This window comes from Coenobita brevimanus, chromosome 110 (assembly GCF_032717465.1).
Source record: "Coenobita brevimanus isolate Jiangsu-jjx chromosome 110, ASM3271746v2, whole genome shotgun sequence".
Lineage (NCBI taxonomy): Eukaryota > Metazoa > Arthropoda > Malacostraca > Decapoda > Coenobitidae > Coenobita > Coenobita brevimanus.
In genome coordinates this window covers 36,646,390-36,662,675 of record NC_137063.1, presented here as the reverse complement: position 1 = coordinate 36,662,675, position 16,286 = coordinate 36,646,390, and the positions used below count along the sequence as shown (strand labels likewise).

General features: G+C 41.3%; 1 protein-coding gene across 1 annotated transcript in view; it reads right to left on the bottom strand.

Annotated features, from left to right (window-relative positions):
* The window catches only part of mRpL23 (mitochondrial ribosomal protein L23), a 112,503-nt gene that overhangs the window by 16,810 nt on the left and 79,407 nt on the right, over positions 1-16,286 (bottom strand). The window contains exon 3 of the mRNA XM_080286014.1: positions 13,388-13,461. Coding sequence (XP_080142140.1) covers positions 13,388-13,461 — 74 coding nt within the window. The remainder of the gene's footprint in view (positions 1-13,387; positions 13,462-16,286) is intronic.

Below are 16,286 nucleotides of genomic sequence, written 5' to 3'. Positions count from 1 at the left end.
GTTAAATTGAGGTTTTACTGTACAGTACATCCCCCTAGTATGCGCCTATATGGGCGGCAGAGGACGTCGCGTACTAGTTATTTGTGTAATGTGAACACATAAACTTATGGGAAAAATTACATATGGGCGGCACCCCCCTTCATGGGCAACCCTTGAGATGCCTTTCAGACCTAAATTTTGTACTATACAGGGAAACTATCTAAGACTTATTACCTAAGATAAAGTAAACCTAAAAAATCATGGCTTTACTAGGTAAATCATTGGTGGTAGGTGGTGGCGACCATCATCCACTCACTTGATGTAGTGCTGCCTACTTATTCTTTAGCTTTTATCATTCTTTATCTGTGCCTGCCCTCCTCTCTTCCTATATCTCCCATCTTCCCTGTCACTTCTTATTGCTCTTCTTTCCTTTACAGGTGGTTTTACATTGAGTGACAAGCCAAATGGTTTCCTGTAAGCCAAGAAACCATTTACAACGCTGGGTGGTAACCATATAACCAACCCATATGTGCTCCCTACGCATCAACAAGTGGGTTCAAGGAGGGTTAGCGCCCCTCCCCATAAAGCCAATAACTCAAAGTCAAATGGCCACCCTTTTCAGGATTATGGCATCTGGCAATAGATACATACACCTTTACTTATTATCGCTTCTTGGGGGGGCAATGTCGCGTACTCGGGGAAACCCCGGATTTGGGCCACTCTTCGCTGCCCATCTCGCTTACAAGGAGTTCAATTTGCGTACTAATAAAAAATACACTAAAGTAAAAAAAAAAAATAAGTCCTCGCGTACAAGGGGGATCGCATCCTAAGAACTCGCGTACCGTGGGGATGTCTATCTATCTATCCATCCATTGCCAGACGCCTCAATCCCGTTTGGGGTGGCCACAAACAAATTGCCTCCAAGTCGCCCTGTCCCCCGCCATTTCACTGCCCTGCTCCCAAGTCACACCCCCTTCTCTCATATACCTCTCCACCCCATCCCTCCATCTCATCCTCGGCCTCCCCCTCCCTCTTCCCCCCTCCACCTCACTCACATACACTCTCTTCGTCAGTCTTTCACCCTCCATCCTCTCCACAGGGCCAAACCATCTCAGTGTGTTCCTCATAACGCTTCCTATCACATCCACATCCACACCACAACGCTCCATTATATCCTCATTCGTCAGCCTGTCTCTCCATGTGACTCCACAGGCTCCTCTTAAATAACTCATTTCCACTGCTCTCACTCTTCACTTGTGTCCTTCCAACAACGTCCAAGCTTCACTTCCATACGTTAGAGTTGGTATCACAATACTGTCATGTAGTAACTTTTTCACTTCTATGCTCACTTCCCTGTTTCTTATCACTGCTTTCAAAGAACCAGCAACCTTTCTTCCCTGCTGTACCTTTTCAAGCACTTCACCCTCCAAACCTCCATCCTTACTCATCACACTACCCAAGTACTTAAACGTACTCACATTTTCCAATTCCTCACCATCCAACCTCGCTGTACATTCACTGACTTCACCTCTCTCAAAGACCATCACTTTACTCTTCCCTACATTCACCTTTAGATTCCGTTACTTACACACTCTCCCAAACTCATCCGCCAAGCCTTGCAGCTCCCCTTCGTCATCACTCAACAACACAGTATCATCTGCAAACAACAGTACAGGGAGTTTCCGAACACTACCCTCTCTCACCAGGGCCACTCCAACATCCACTACCCTACCTTGTACCTCTTTTATTACTCCATCCATGTACAGATTGAACAACCATGACACATCCCTGTTTCAACCCAACTTTCAAAGAGAAAAATTCACTTAGTTCACCATCCACACGCACTGCAGCCTTCGCACCATCGTACATACTCTTCACAGCATTCAACAACTTCCCATCTACTCCATATATTCTTAATACTTTCCACAATCCTTGTCTATCCACCCTGTCATATGCTTTCTCCAAATCCATGAAAGCCACATACAACTTCTTTCCCTTCTCTAGAAACTTTTCCACTAAAGATCTAAGAATGAATATCTGACCTACACAACCTCTTCCCTTCCTAAAGCCTCCCTGTTCTTCTCCAACTAATTTCTCTGTTCTTTCTCTAACTCTGTCAATAAGTATCCTACCATACACTTTTCCTATTATACTAAGAAAACAAATGCCCCTATGATTACCACACACTTCTTTTTCCCCTTTTCCTTTGTACAAGGGAATAATTATACCTGACTTCCAATCCTCTGGGACTCGACCTTCCACCCAGGCCAATCTGCACATCTTCCATATCCATTCTACTACTCTCTCTCCCCATGCTCCAGCATTTCATCACACACTCCATCAATTCCTGGGGCTTTCCCCGATTTAACTTTCTTCATTGCTTCCACAACTATCCTACTGATTTCTTCCTGTCTTCTTACCTCCCTCCTTCTCCCAGCCATTCCCCAGCCACTTATACTCGCATTACTTCCAGCCTCTATGTTCAACAATTCCTTAAAGTGTTCTCTCCATCTGCTCCCTTTTTCTCCCTTCTCCACTAGTAATCTACTATTTTTATCTTTCACTCCCCTGCTAACTTCACTTCCACCCTGTCTTACTCTTTTCACCTCTTCCCAGAACATTTTCTTACAGTCCCTCCACTTTACACTCAAATTCCTTCCAAATTCCTCATCCACTCTCTTCTTACTCTCTCTTACTAATCTTTTCACCTCTCTCTTTCTTTCTACATGTAACTCTCTCTTCCGCCTCTCAACTTCTTCCACGCCCCTATTTCTCATCCATTCATTGTATGCTTTCTTCTTTTGTGCCACAGCCTGTCTCACCTCTTCAGTCCACCACGCTGTTCCTTGCACCCCCCTCCGTCTTCTCTTCCTTCCACACACCACATCACATGCTGCACATATTTCTTCTGTAAATATCCTACACACACCTTCCACGTCTCCCATCTGCTCCAATTCATATTTGCCCAATCGTTCCTCCACTTCTCTCTTATACTCTGCCTTTTTCTCATCCTCTTGTAACCTTTCCACTCTCCTTGCAACTACTCCTTCCTCTCATCTTTCCCTTCTTCTATTCCTCCATCTTACTTGAATCCTAATTCTGGCCACCACCAAGTAGTGGTCAGAAAGTCCACTCCCCCAACCTCTATAAGCTCTTGCATCCATTACACATCTTCGCATCCTTTCATCCATACACACATAATCAATCATTGCCTTCCTTTCATTCAGTTCACCACCCACCCTTCTCATCACTCGCCATGTATACCTGTGGATCATTTTAAGCCTGAAGAGGGTATTGGCTATCACCAACCCCCTCCCAGCACAAATGTCCACTAACGCACTCCCATTCCCATCTATCCCAGCAGGCACACCCCACTCACCAACTATTCCATCCACCTTCACATTCCCAACTTTACTATTCATATCACCGATCAAAAACACTCATTCCTTCCAAACTTTTCCATGCACAGTTCTACATTTGTCCAGAACTATTCTCTCACTCTTCTAGCACGATCTTGCGTTGGCACATACACACACACTATCGCCCACATTTGTATTCCAACTTTCAACTTTACCCACACAATCCTTGACCCAACTGATCCATACTGTCTTACGTTCTTCTTCCATCTTTTACTCACAACAATACATACTCCTTCCTTTGCCCTCTCATTCTCACCTACTCCTGCACATATACCCCATCTATACTCCCATTCTCTCGCACTTTCTCCTCTCCATTTTGTTTCAGTTATTCCACATACATCCACTTTCGCACCCTCAAGCACCTGGACAATCTCTCTCTCTTTCACCTCATCATTCGCTCCTCTTACATTCCATGTTGCCATTACCAAGTCCTTTGTCCGGTCCTGGGTTGTCATCGTTTGGTCAGTCCTTGTCCGAGGCTTCTTGTTTGTTTTTTTAGTTAGTTGTTTTCCAGGGAGGGGCACTAACCCTCCGCCAACCCTTTTAGTCGCCTTTTATGACAAGCAGGGATACTGGGGGAGTATTCTTGAAAACCCCCCCTACCCCCAGGGGTAGGGGATGTACTGTGTGTGTGTGTGTGTATATATATATATATATATATATCATCATCATCATCATCATCATCAGCCGTTTGAGTATCCACTGCAGGACCGGTCTATCCCGACCGAAGTCGGGACGATACAGCCAATGTATCACTACCAAGTGGCTTGGGCTGTCTTGTAGAGACTGTATGTAGGGTGAGAAGTGCTTGTAAGTGTATTTGTAGTGTTGGAGTGGCTTTGGATGTGTGTGTAGTCTGTGAACCAAGTGTAATCGGCCCGCGCAAGCCGACTGGGTGCAAGCATACTTTACAGTATGCGACACTGGTTCAACCACAGCACCCCTTGTGTCCGCCAATGCAGTACGAGGCCGGGTGAACACTCCCAAAGTTTATTACCCTGGTGGGGCGCGAACCCTGGTCCACCCGTGTACAAGACACACACTCTACCACTGTACCACAGAGGCTCCATATACTGTATACATATATATATTTATATACAGGTATATAAATATATATATATATATATATATATATATATATATATATATATACAGGGTATATATATTTATATCAAGGTATATATATACAGGTAAGTCCTTAATTCACACGAGGGTTAGGTTCCCAGACCCTTCGCGTATGTGGTAAATTTGCGTATATGTTCTGCCCTTGTGTGCACATAATTACGCATGTCTATACGTATATTACATCTGAATAATACTGTTTATGCACTACATACACCTTATAAACTAGCATAAAGTATTAAAAACAACAAAAATGTAACAAATTTAAAACTGAAACCTGACAAGCACAGGCATAGGTGGAGACACTTCAGCAGCCTGGTGCACTAGCCCTCACTGCCTCCTGTATGCTACATTCTGCCTTCTTTATTGTATGAACAGTTGACTCATTCACCCCAAACATGCGGTTACAAGACAATTCAAAGGCGTAGGTGGAGACACTTCTGCACTGTCTGGTGCACTGGCCCTCACTGTCTCCTGTATGCTGTTCTCCTTCTTTATTGTATGAACAGTTGACTCACCCCAAACATACGGTTCTGAGACAATTCACCATCAAGTCAATTCACCGTCAAAACATGGACAATTCCCCGTCTTTCTATTAATATACTTAATATTGATTAATTAATACTTTAATAACTAATTTTCTGGGGGATTTTATAACTCATATAAGTAAAAAACTAGTGTACTGTACTTGCTAAATAAACTGGTATCTAAATAAATGACGGGGAATCGTCCTGACGGAGAATTGTCGCCAACATTCCTCCCTGATGTTTGTCCAACACTTTAACTTTCTCTGTCAGCAACATCACTTTACAAGTCAGTTTTGGTGTGTTACCACATGCATCACTAGCACTACGCTTATGCCCCATGTTGACAGACAAGGCAAGCAAGCAATTACTGGAAGGCAGAAAAATAAGCCACAAATGACGATTTGCAAGTCATGCATGGTTCGACCGTCGGATTCAAACTGACTGTGTGGTGCGTGGTAGACCGACCTCCCAGGCTCACACACACACACACACACACACACACACACACACACACACATACATACATATATGTGTGCACACAGGCAGCAGGTAGGAATTTTTTATATTTTATTTATTTCTCTTGTATATTGAAATTACTTATTTGAATACTATAATTTTGTTTTAATTATTGTACGAAAAATTCGTGGATAACCGAAATCGTGTGAAAAAAGTTCGCGTGAATTAAGGGATAACCTGTACTGTATATATACAGTAATCTGCTCACTATCCGGATGCCCACTATCCAGACACCCCACTACCCGGACATTTTGGGCACAGGCCTTCAGAACCCCCCAAATGGCCAAAAAACGTAAAAAATCCCAAAAAAGTCCAATTTTTTTTTCACCTGTAATATGAACTTGGTGTGCGGCGCAGAGCAGCTGTGTTTACACTTGGTCCCTTTTTTCTTCTTCTTCCAGGTCTCCCCAGTTACCACCTAATGACCATCCAGGCTAGACGCTCAACGCAATGGATGCCACACGTGCTCATTTTCGTGAATAAACAGTGAATAAACTGCCATACCCCGCCACAAGACCACATGGGAATTTACAGTGTTGTGCAGTGTTAAGAAATTAGATTTTAGAGTGCAAAGGATTAAATGCAGAGTGCAAACTGGCAGTTGAAACTGGCATGACACAAGTAAGAACAGAATGTGCAGTGTTAAACAATTATAACTCACAGTGCAAAAGGATTAAGTGTAGCACGACACTGAATTACTGAACATGCTTCAAGAGCATTTTCACCACTGACAGAGCCTTTATAGGAGGCAGGTTAATCTTCGTAATGGCCACGCATGTGTTGTAAGTACCCTGTACACTGCTAAATATTTTCCATACTCTCCTCTAAATCCTCATTCTCTGGTTCTTTTTCATTTATTTCATGCTTTCTGTTCCTTATTTGTGTGAATAAGGTCTTAAATAGGTGCCATGTATGCCCGGTAGGGAGTTATGTAGGTGGTTTTCTGAGTTGGGTTGGGTTAGGGTCCATAAGTACCAGTCCAGGAGGCAGGGGCCCAGTATCTGGACGAACCCATTTCCCGGACATGCCTTTGGCTGTATTATATCAGATAATGGGAAGATTACTGTGTATATCTATATCTATCTATCTATATATATATATGGATAGGATACGAAATAGTGTGATTCGTGAAAGGTGTGGAGTGAGGAAGTGGGTGGACACCAGAATCGAAGAGAGTGTCCTGAGATGGTATGGTCATGTGGAAAGAATGGATAACAACAGAGTAGTGAAAAAGGTATATCTGAGCGAATTTGAAGGAGGGAGGAGGCGAGGTAGGCCAAGGAGAAGATGGAGAGACATGGTGGATGTGTAGGACTACATATTATATTTACAAATCATAATAGATTGATAGATAGATAGATAGATAGAAGCAGGGAGTCAGTTGATGAGAGGTGTTGTGTCTGCGAGAATCAAGCAGTGCTAAACATGCTTACACACTCTGACGCGAGGAATGCTTGATAGGCACACGACAGCGTCTAGTGGTCATATACACACATACACACATGCTCACACACAGGCTGCGAGAACTTTCCATCCACGAGGAACACACGTGACACACCCCTGCTGCACCAGAATTTAGGAAAGAGAGCTCAGACGGAGATTAGCCACAGAACAGGCAAGAGAGAAGTAGACAGGGCTCAGAGGAGACAGGTGACGGGAGAAGGGCTTGGCAATTTGAGAGAGAGAAACAGATAGCGAGACAGGGAGGTAGCTACCCGGGACTTATACTTGTTCCGTGTGAGAGACTTGTTAATATTCCCAAGACAAATGTCATTTATGACATTTGGTAGCAGCGAATGTATACGAACCTCGTCTACGAATCAACATTAAATTCCTACAAAATATCAAGATTGAAAACAAGAATATCTCTCTCTCAACCAACAACACAACAAGCTCCTGACACTTCTCTCCAACCAGCCCCCTCCGTCTCCCAGATCATCATGCTGATGCATGAGGTCAAGAGATCACACGACGCCTTGCAAGTAGTTTAACAAAATTGATACAATATTGCAATTTCTACGACGAATCAGCGAAACTACGGACATCGTCTCCCAATTAAAAGCAAATTTCTACAAAAGCAGGCGATACTCTACAAGATTAGCTTCAGAATCACTATAAAATACAGCCTACAATGCAAATGGTCTACAAGTCTACGAAACAATTCTATAATCTTCACGTAACTTCAAGCAGCAACAAGAAGAATATAAAACGAAGCAAGTAAAGAGGAGGAAAAACCAAAGCAACAAGCACACCACTCTCTCCCGCCTGACCCAGAGGTCAAGACACGCAGCAAAACACCAAGTCCATATTCACAACTCGTCTTACTCACCCGTCTTCACTCAAGTTACTCATCGCTACTCATTCACTCACCACAGCTACCAGTGTGGGAAGCCGACGTCACCATGTGCTGAGACGACAGCACGCCAATCAACCCGCGAAGGACAACGCTATCACCACGTGCAACACCACTCACACCATTTCCCACCACGGTAAAAATTAGTGAGTTACATAGTTACTTCATTCATACAATACACAGTGATAGACAATAAGCTTCTGCACAAACATATAAAACGTGTTGTATAGTTACAGCTTAAATACACATACCTACTTCAATTATCTTCATAATTCAATCATTAAATACTTGCACCAACAATAAATATTCTACACAGCATACATTCATTCATTTATTATAACATTTATTTACTACCAACGAGTGTTACCATTTATACCTACATAAAATACGTGTTTCATATATACAACTATACATATAATATCTACAACGTGATAAAGAAAATATACCATCACAGTTACTCAGTGAGCGATTAAAAGAACTGCATTAAACATTTATTAATTAAAGCTACCTAATGGAAACATATAAATTAAGTTACAAGGTAAACTAGAAAAAAAAAAAAAAAAAAAAAAATGGCCAACACAAATGCCGTTAGCAAGAGTGAACATCTTCAACACAATCGTGAAGACAATGATTTCCACACAGTGCTGACACACATATTACCCACGATAGGTACAGGTGAACAACAAGTCAGTGTGTATAGTTAATACTGTATATAGTGTATATATTTTTTATATAAAATAACAAAATATGGGACTATATAATATCATTTTCAATAATATCTGTGCAATATAAATTAAACTTTAAAAAAAGTATCCCAAGGAAATTAGCCAGTAATAATGCAACCATGAACAACATGGAAAAAGCGTACACAAGCAAAGAGAAACAAACTATAGAAAATCAATACATACAACAACAAAAAAAAAAAAAAAAAAAGAAAGAAAGAAAAGTAAGAAAGAAAAAAGAGGAATAGAGTAAGATCACATAACAAACAAATGAAAATAAGTGTAAGTGTTACTACATATGCCAAAATACCACATAAACTACAAACAAAAAAGCAAATTGTTGTCTCCACAAACAAGTGGCATGACACATCATCACTATCATCGACCGCAGCATATGTTAGGACTGCAGTTATTACAATTATGTAACTATAAACAATACTACAAACAATATGTACCATTTCTGTGACAGTTGCATTAACAAGATGTAACTTTTATGTAACTTTAACTACAATTATGTAACTACAAACGATATGTAACAATTATGTAATGACAAACGATTGCATTATGTTACACTAACTACAATTATGTACCTACAAACGATGTAACAATTATGTAACGACAAACGATTGCATTATGTTACACTTTGCCAATTAACAGTTGCATTAACAAGATGTAACTTTCATGTAACTTTAACTACAATTATGTAACTACAAACAATACTACAAACAATATGTACCATTTCTGTGACAGTTGCATTAACAAGATGTAACTTTTATGTAACTTTAACTACAATTATGTAACTACAAACGATATGTAACAATTATGTAACGACAAACGATTGCATTATGTTACACTTTGCCAATTAACAGTTGCATTAACAAGATGTAACTTTTATGTAACTTTAACTACAATTATAAGGCCAAGACACTTATGTAATAGTTGCATTAACAAAATGTAACTACAATTATAAGGCCAACACAATTATGCATTACCACAATATTTTGTAACAATTCATAAAATGTTACAATTATGTAGTACCGCAATGTTAGTACAATATTATAAGTCATACAATTATAGCACAATTCTGTATTACCAGTATCATCATACAAGTTAGGTGAAATATTAGACATTACTAAAGTGATAACTCAAATATGTAATGTATAACCTAGCAGTATTACCACTGCACAATTATATGCATACGTCTGTTGTACATACACGTCTTACAAAGTGTTATACAACAACCATTTCATTTATTCAAATATGTATACAACTTGTTTAAAATGTAATATTACTGAATAATCACTATTTACTATATTATATGTATACAATATTCATACAATTTACTTTTACAATATTATGTATTTCACTTAATTAGCTTATAAGTTCATTATAATGTGTATATAGTATGTATTAATATGTTATGACTATTAAATGTCGATGGTACGCCATTTTTGCGCAGCCGAGCAGATGTAGGACTACATATTATATTTACAAATCATAATAGATAGATAGATAGATAGAAGCAGGGAGTCAGTTGATGAGAGGTGTTGTGTCTGCGAGAATCAAGCAGTGCTAAACATGCTTACACACTCTGACGCGAGGAATGCTTGATAGGCACACGACAGCGTCTAGTGGCCATATACACACATACACACATGCTCACACACAGGCTGCGAGAACTTTCCATCCACGAGGAACACACGTGACACACCCCTGCTACACCAGAATTTAGGAAAGAGAGCTCAGACGGAGATTAGCCACAGAACAGGCAAGAGAGAAGTAGACAGGCCTCAGAGGAGACAGGTGACGGGAGAAGGGCTTGGCAATTTGAGAGAGAGAAACAGATAGCGAGACAGGGAGGTAGCTACCCGGGACTTATACTTGTTCCGTGTGAGAGACTTGTTAATATTCCCAAGACAAATGTCATTTATGACAGATGAGTGTCTGAGGAAGAGAGGTTTGGAAGTCGGTGAGGCTAGGGAACTGACAAGAGAACGAGCTGGCTGGATGAATGTGAGCATGGCAGCGTCCGGATTGACCCATCGGATACGTTTGTGTGAAGCTGCAGAATGTGGTGAATGTTTTTTGGCGTATCTGGTAGAGCCAGGATTCCGGGAGCTTGAATGATGAGTGAATGGAAGTGTGGCCTATTTGGACTGGGCAAGTTTGTGCTGTATGGACATTGCTACTCCTCACCCTGCCCTTGGCTGGGAAAGGAGGTCCGGATGATAAAGATATACTGTATATATATATATATATATATATATATAAATATATTTATTTTTATGTGTCCGACTCTGAGCATAGGCTTCACAGTCTGCTCCCAAGGCCTAGTAGTCCTCCTGCATACCATACACCTGCAAATGTCACCACTCTGGCACTAACACCCATCATACAGGACTGGTGTATTGGTATTAGCGGGAGTATTTGCATGACACATTGGCGGGTCTTTTAGTAGGACGGTAAAGCCTGCTTCTATGAAATTCAAATCCTTAAACTGCTCTCTGCCCCAGCGGTGATTCGAACCTAGGACCAGGCCACTTCTCTACCGATTCAGCCACCGCCTCCTCCATATTACAGATATAGCTAAAATAACAAAGATATGGTAATACACCTTGAAAACAGTGGATGACAGGCCTGACGGACTTAAGTAGCAGGGGTTCCGAGGTGCGGCAACAAACTTAGAGTGCCCCCGCCGCACCATACGTGTTTAACAGTTGCCAATGTTCCATTATTCCAGGCTTTGACAGAGAAATTTATGGTCTGTTGAATGTCATATTTCTTCCAGAATGCAGCAACAGCCATTATAGTGGGGGTTGCAAGTATGCCAGGTGGAGCAGGTGAGTCAGGTGGGGCTGTGGAGGTGGAGGGGGAGGAAGCTGGTCAGTAAGATGCGGCAGTGAAGGTGGAAGGGGAGGCAGCTGGTCAGCAAGGTGGGGCAGCGGAGATGGAGGGGATGGTGGCAAGCGAGTCAGGGGAGGTGGTGAGGGGAGGATCCTCTTCCTAACTACTGCTCACATTTTCAGCAATTTCTTTTATCTCTTCTTGTTTGTCTGTTTTATTCGTCACCTTGTTATGGACATATCTGCAGTATAACAAACGGGGGGGGGGGGATGTAGCCTGGGAAAATAGCAGTTTTGGGCCACTCCTTGCCTCTGCCTCGGATACTGTGGGCTGAGCTCATGCATTCAAAGTTTTATGGTTATGCTTTTTGGTCACTCGTGTACTATGCGATGTTCGCGCTGTGTTCACACGTACTGTACCTGCCCACTGTATCTTAATTTTGTGAACTACATATGATTTCACTTGATTATAAGAAATCACCAAATGATAACATGCTCAATTTACTGGCTTTTGTAATGTTCAGTGTCAGAAGTTAAAGGTTCATTAAAAAGTACACACAAGGCACAGCAAACCTGTCCCTGGCAGTCATTTCATTGCTAATGTATAAACACAACAGCAAATCTAGTCAAAGATGTCATATATCAAATTCAAGGTAAATCGGGTAAAATTTGACAATTTTATGCCAATTTGAAATTTTAGGCCTGACCCACCTGACACTGACCCCCCTACCAATAACTGGAGGGGAACCCCTCTGATGTAAGGAGGCATGTTATAGGATGCACATTTGAAAGATGCATCTTTAGGTTTTGGTTTCATGTCGACATGACGAATTTGAAAGGAGCTACAGTGAAAAAAAAAATTTACTCATCCCCGTTTTTTACATTTGGGGGGCCAACAGCCTGGGCCCTGGCCCAATTTGGCCCAAAATTTAATCAGGTGATCAGAAGGTCATTGCCCATCATCCCTGTAATTTCAGTCAAAATTGCACCAGTAGTTTAAGCGTAAAGTTCTTAACAGATAAACAGACAAACCGAGTGAAAACAATACTCACCAACAGTTAACCAGTACAGTATGGGAAAGTAACAAACTGTACAGTAATAATTAATACTGCGATACATTTTTTTTTTTTTTTTTTTTACTGAAACTAATGCCAAAATATCGGAATATTTTTTTACATGGGAGAAACCTTTTTACTGTACCGGTACGATTTTTTTTTTTCTGGGTGGGGGGAAGGGGGAGGGCAGACTGTCCATCACTGCCTCACAAATCGGTAATATTCCATGCTACTTTAGTTATGATAAGGAACAAGCGCAAGTCAATGTCCTCACCTCTCACATCAGCATAATACTGTATAGTAAAGTCAGAGATGTTTTTCAAAACATTACAACTTTTTTCAAACAACTGGTATTGTAAGTTGGGCAAAACTTTCATAACAGCTTTATAGAAAGCAACAGGACTTTAACATTCTTTTTATAATATCCTTTAGGTTTTATAGCATAAATGAACATCAAACATGACTTATGGCAAGGATTTAAAGTCCATTCACCTCTCCTGCCTCTGTTTCATTCCTGGATTCATAGAAGCTTGTATATGGGGTAGTGGACTGAGGTGCAAATTATCATTCATCTCTGGATGATAATATGCATCTCTTTCCACTAAGCAATTCTAGCATCTACGAATCCAGCAAAAATAATGGAAGATGAGAGGCAAATGCTGTTGGCATAACGCTCTCCCTACGTGTCAAGTGGGGTTGGTGGAGGATTAGTGCCCCTCCCTGTAAAACAATGAACTCTAAGCCCTTGACCACCCCGTTTGGGATACATGGCGTCTGGCAATGAATGAATGAAATGAGAGGCAAATGGACTTATATATTTCACTGTGCAAACAAAACGCTGCAGTTCTCACCAGTGATACGTAGGCAACTTTATGATCATCCTTCTTCACCAGATGACCACCAAACTCGCTCTGAACTATTTTGCCTGGAACAAAAAAAAAAGTATATGCAATATATATATATATATATATATATATATATTTATTTATTTACTTATATATACACACACACACACACACACACACATACAGTATATACAGGTATATACATATATATATATATATATATATATATATATATATATATATATATATATATATATATATATATATATATATATATATATATATATATATATATATATATACACACTACCTATATACCTAGGCTGCTTCCCCCAAGGACAGGGATGTAGCCGAGACAATACGACACACTCTCCATTTACTCATCCATTCAAACACATTCACTAGCATCTTAGCCCCAAAGGGGAGAAGGGACAGATCCTCACCGCATCACACTGCACAACGGTCAAATAAGCAGTGCAATCAGTGACATCTGCAGCAGGGCTCGACAGCAGAGCTGGATTACCCTGCCACATCATAATAGACCCATCTCCTTACCTGCACCTGACCTGACTAACTGATCAGACCAAATGCGGAAGAATATCCCCTCAGGGCTGCGTCATCATTTAATCATTCACAATTTCTCTCCATTTATTTCTGTCATGCGCAGCCACTCTTCCTTGCTCAACAGACATCCCTATCGCATCCAATGCTCTCTTCACACTGTCCATCCATCCTATTCGTGGTCTCCCTCTCAGCCTTACACCTCTCACATCAGATCTAGTTATCTTTTTCACCAATCGCTCATTATCCACTCTCTCCATATGCCCAAACCATTGTAACATCCTCTGCTCAACTCTACCAACCATCTCCCGAACATCTCCAGTTCTCCTTCGCACTTCATCATTTCGCACTCGATCCATACGCATCACTCCACACATACTCCTCAGACACCTCATCTCCATTACATTCAAACTTTTTTTCTCTGCTACACCCATATTCCATGTTTCAGCCCCTTATAATGCAGTCGGTGCCACAACACCTTCATACAGCCTTCTCTTTATATCCATTCTAAGTGATAAACATCTAAACACTTTTTTCATTCCTCCCAGCACCTTACCTATTTCATTCATTCTAAACTTCACTTCTGCATCTATTCTTCCATCCACAGCAACATGTGACCCTAAATATTTAAAACACTCTACCTCCTCAAGCAACTCACCATTCAAAACTATATTCATCCCCCTACCATCTACCAACCTCGTACACGTCATCACTTTACTCTTATTCTCATTTACTTTCAGTTTCCTCCTTTCACACACCCTTCCAAACTCCTCCACCAACTGTCTCAATCTCTCCTCTGAATTAGCCACTAGTGCAGTATCATCTGCAAACAGCAGCTGCTTCAGATTCCACTTTCCACCATCAACATTCACCAGACTCAGACCTCCACCTAAAACTCTTGCATTCACCTCCCTTACAACACCATCCATATAAATATTAAACAACCAAGGCGACATCACACATCCCTGTCGCAGCCCCACTCTCACAGGAAACCAATCACTCACAGCATTTCCCACTCTTACACACGCTCTACTATTTACATAAAAACTTTTCATCCGTTTTAGTAACCTACTATCAAGTCCATACAATCTTAAAACAGTCCACAAAGCCTTCCTTTCAATTCTATCATACGCTTTCTCTAAATCCATGAATGCCCAAAACACATCCTTGCCTTTCGCTAAATACTTTTCACACACTTGTCTCACAGCAAACACCTGATCCACACATCCCCACCCTCTCCTAAAGCCACACTGCCCATCACCAATCACTCCCTCTGTACCCTCTCTCTCATAATTAATACTCTTCCATACACCTTACCTACAACACTCAACAGACTTATACCCCTAAAGCTAGTACATTCATACTTATCACCCTTGCCTTTATACAACGGGACCACACAAGCACTAGCCCAGTCAATTGGCACCATACCTTTCACAAAGCACACATTCAACAATCTTACTAATCAATCAACAATAGTCACTCCACCACCCTTCAGGCATTCCACAGCACACCCATCCATACCTGCAGCTTTCCCTGTTTTCATCTCCTTTACTGCCTTCTCCACTTCCTCCTTCGTGATCAAAGAATCATTCAACTCTCCCAACACATTTATTCATTGCATCCTTCCATCCGCCACAATCTCGGCCACCCTTTCTTTCAATTACTCTGCCCATCTCTTCCTTACTGCATCCATCTCAATTAACATCCTTCCATCCTCTGCTTTTACTCACTCTTCCTTTCCAGACTCTCCCTTTTGCACCCTTTCAACCTCCTTCTAGAACATTTTCTTATTCTGTTGAAAATTCTCAGTCAGCCGCCTACCCTACCTTTCATCTGCTGCCACTTTAGCATCACACACAGCCCTTCTCGCCCTAATCCTCTTTTCCTTATACCTCTCATATGACACCTCATCCTTCCTCTGCAGCCACACTTCATATCCACGTCTATTCTCAGCCACAGCCATACTTACTTCCTCACACCACCATTCACTTCCTTTTCTTACACCACCACCCACATGTCTCACACCACACATCTCTTCTGCATGCCCCATCACAGCACTCTTAAACAACTGCCATTCCTTCTCCACACTGCCATTTTCCTGATCTTTCACTGCGTTCCACTCATCTTTCACTTTCTCCTGATACTCTATCATTTTCTCTCTTTTATCCAACTCACTCATTTTTAAAACTTCCCTGCCACACCTAACCCTCCTAGCTCTCACCCATCTCTTACCTACTACTTTCCCTCCACCAGGTTGTGGTCAGACATACCTCCACCCTCCCCTCTCAGAACTCTCACATCCAACAATCTTCCTATTACATTTCTAGACACAACCACATAGTCC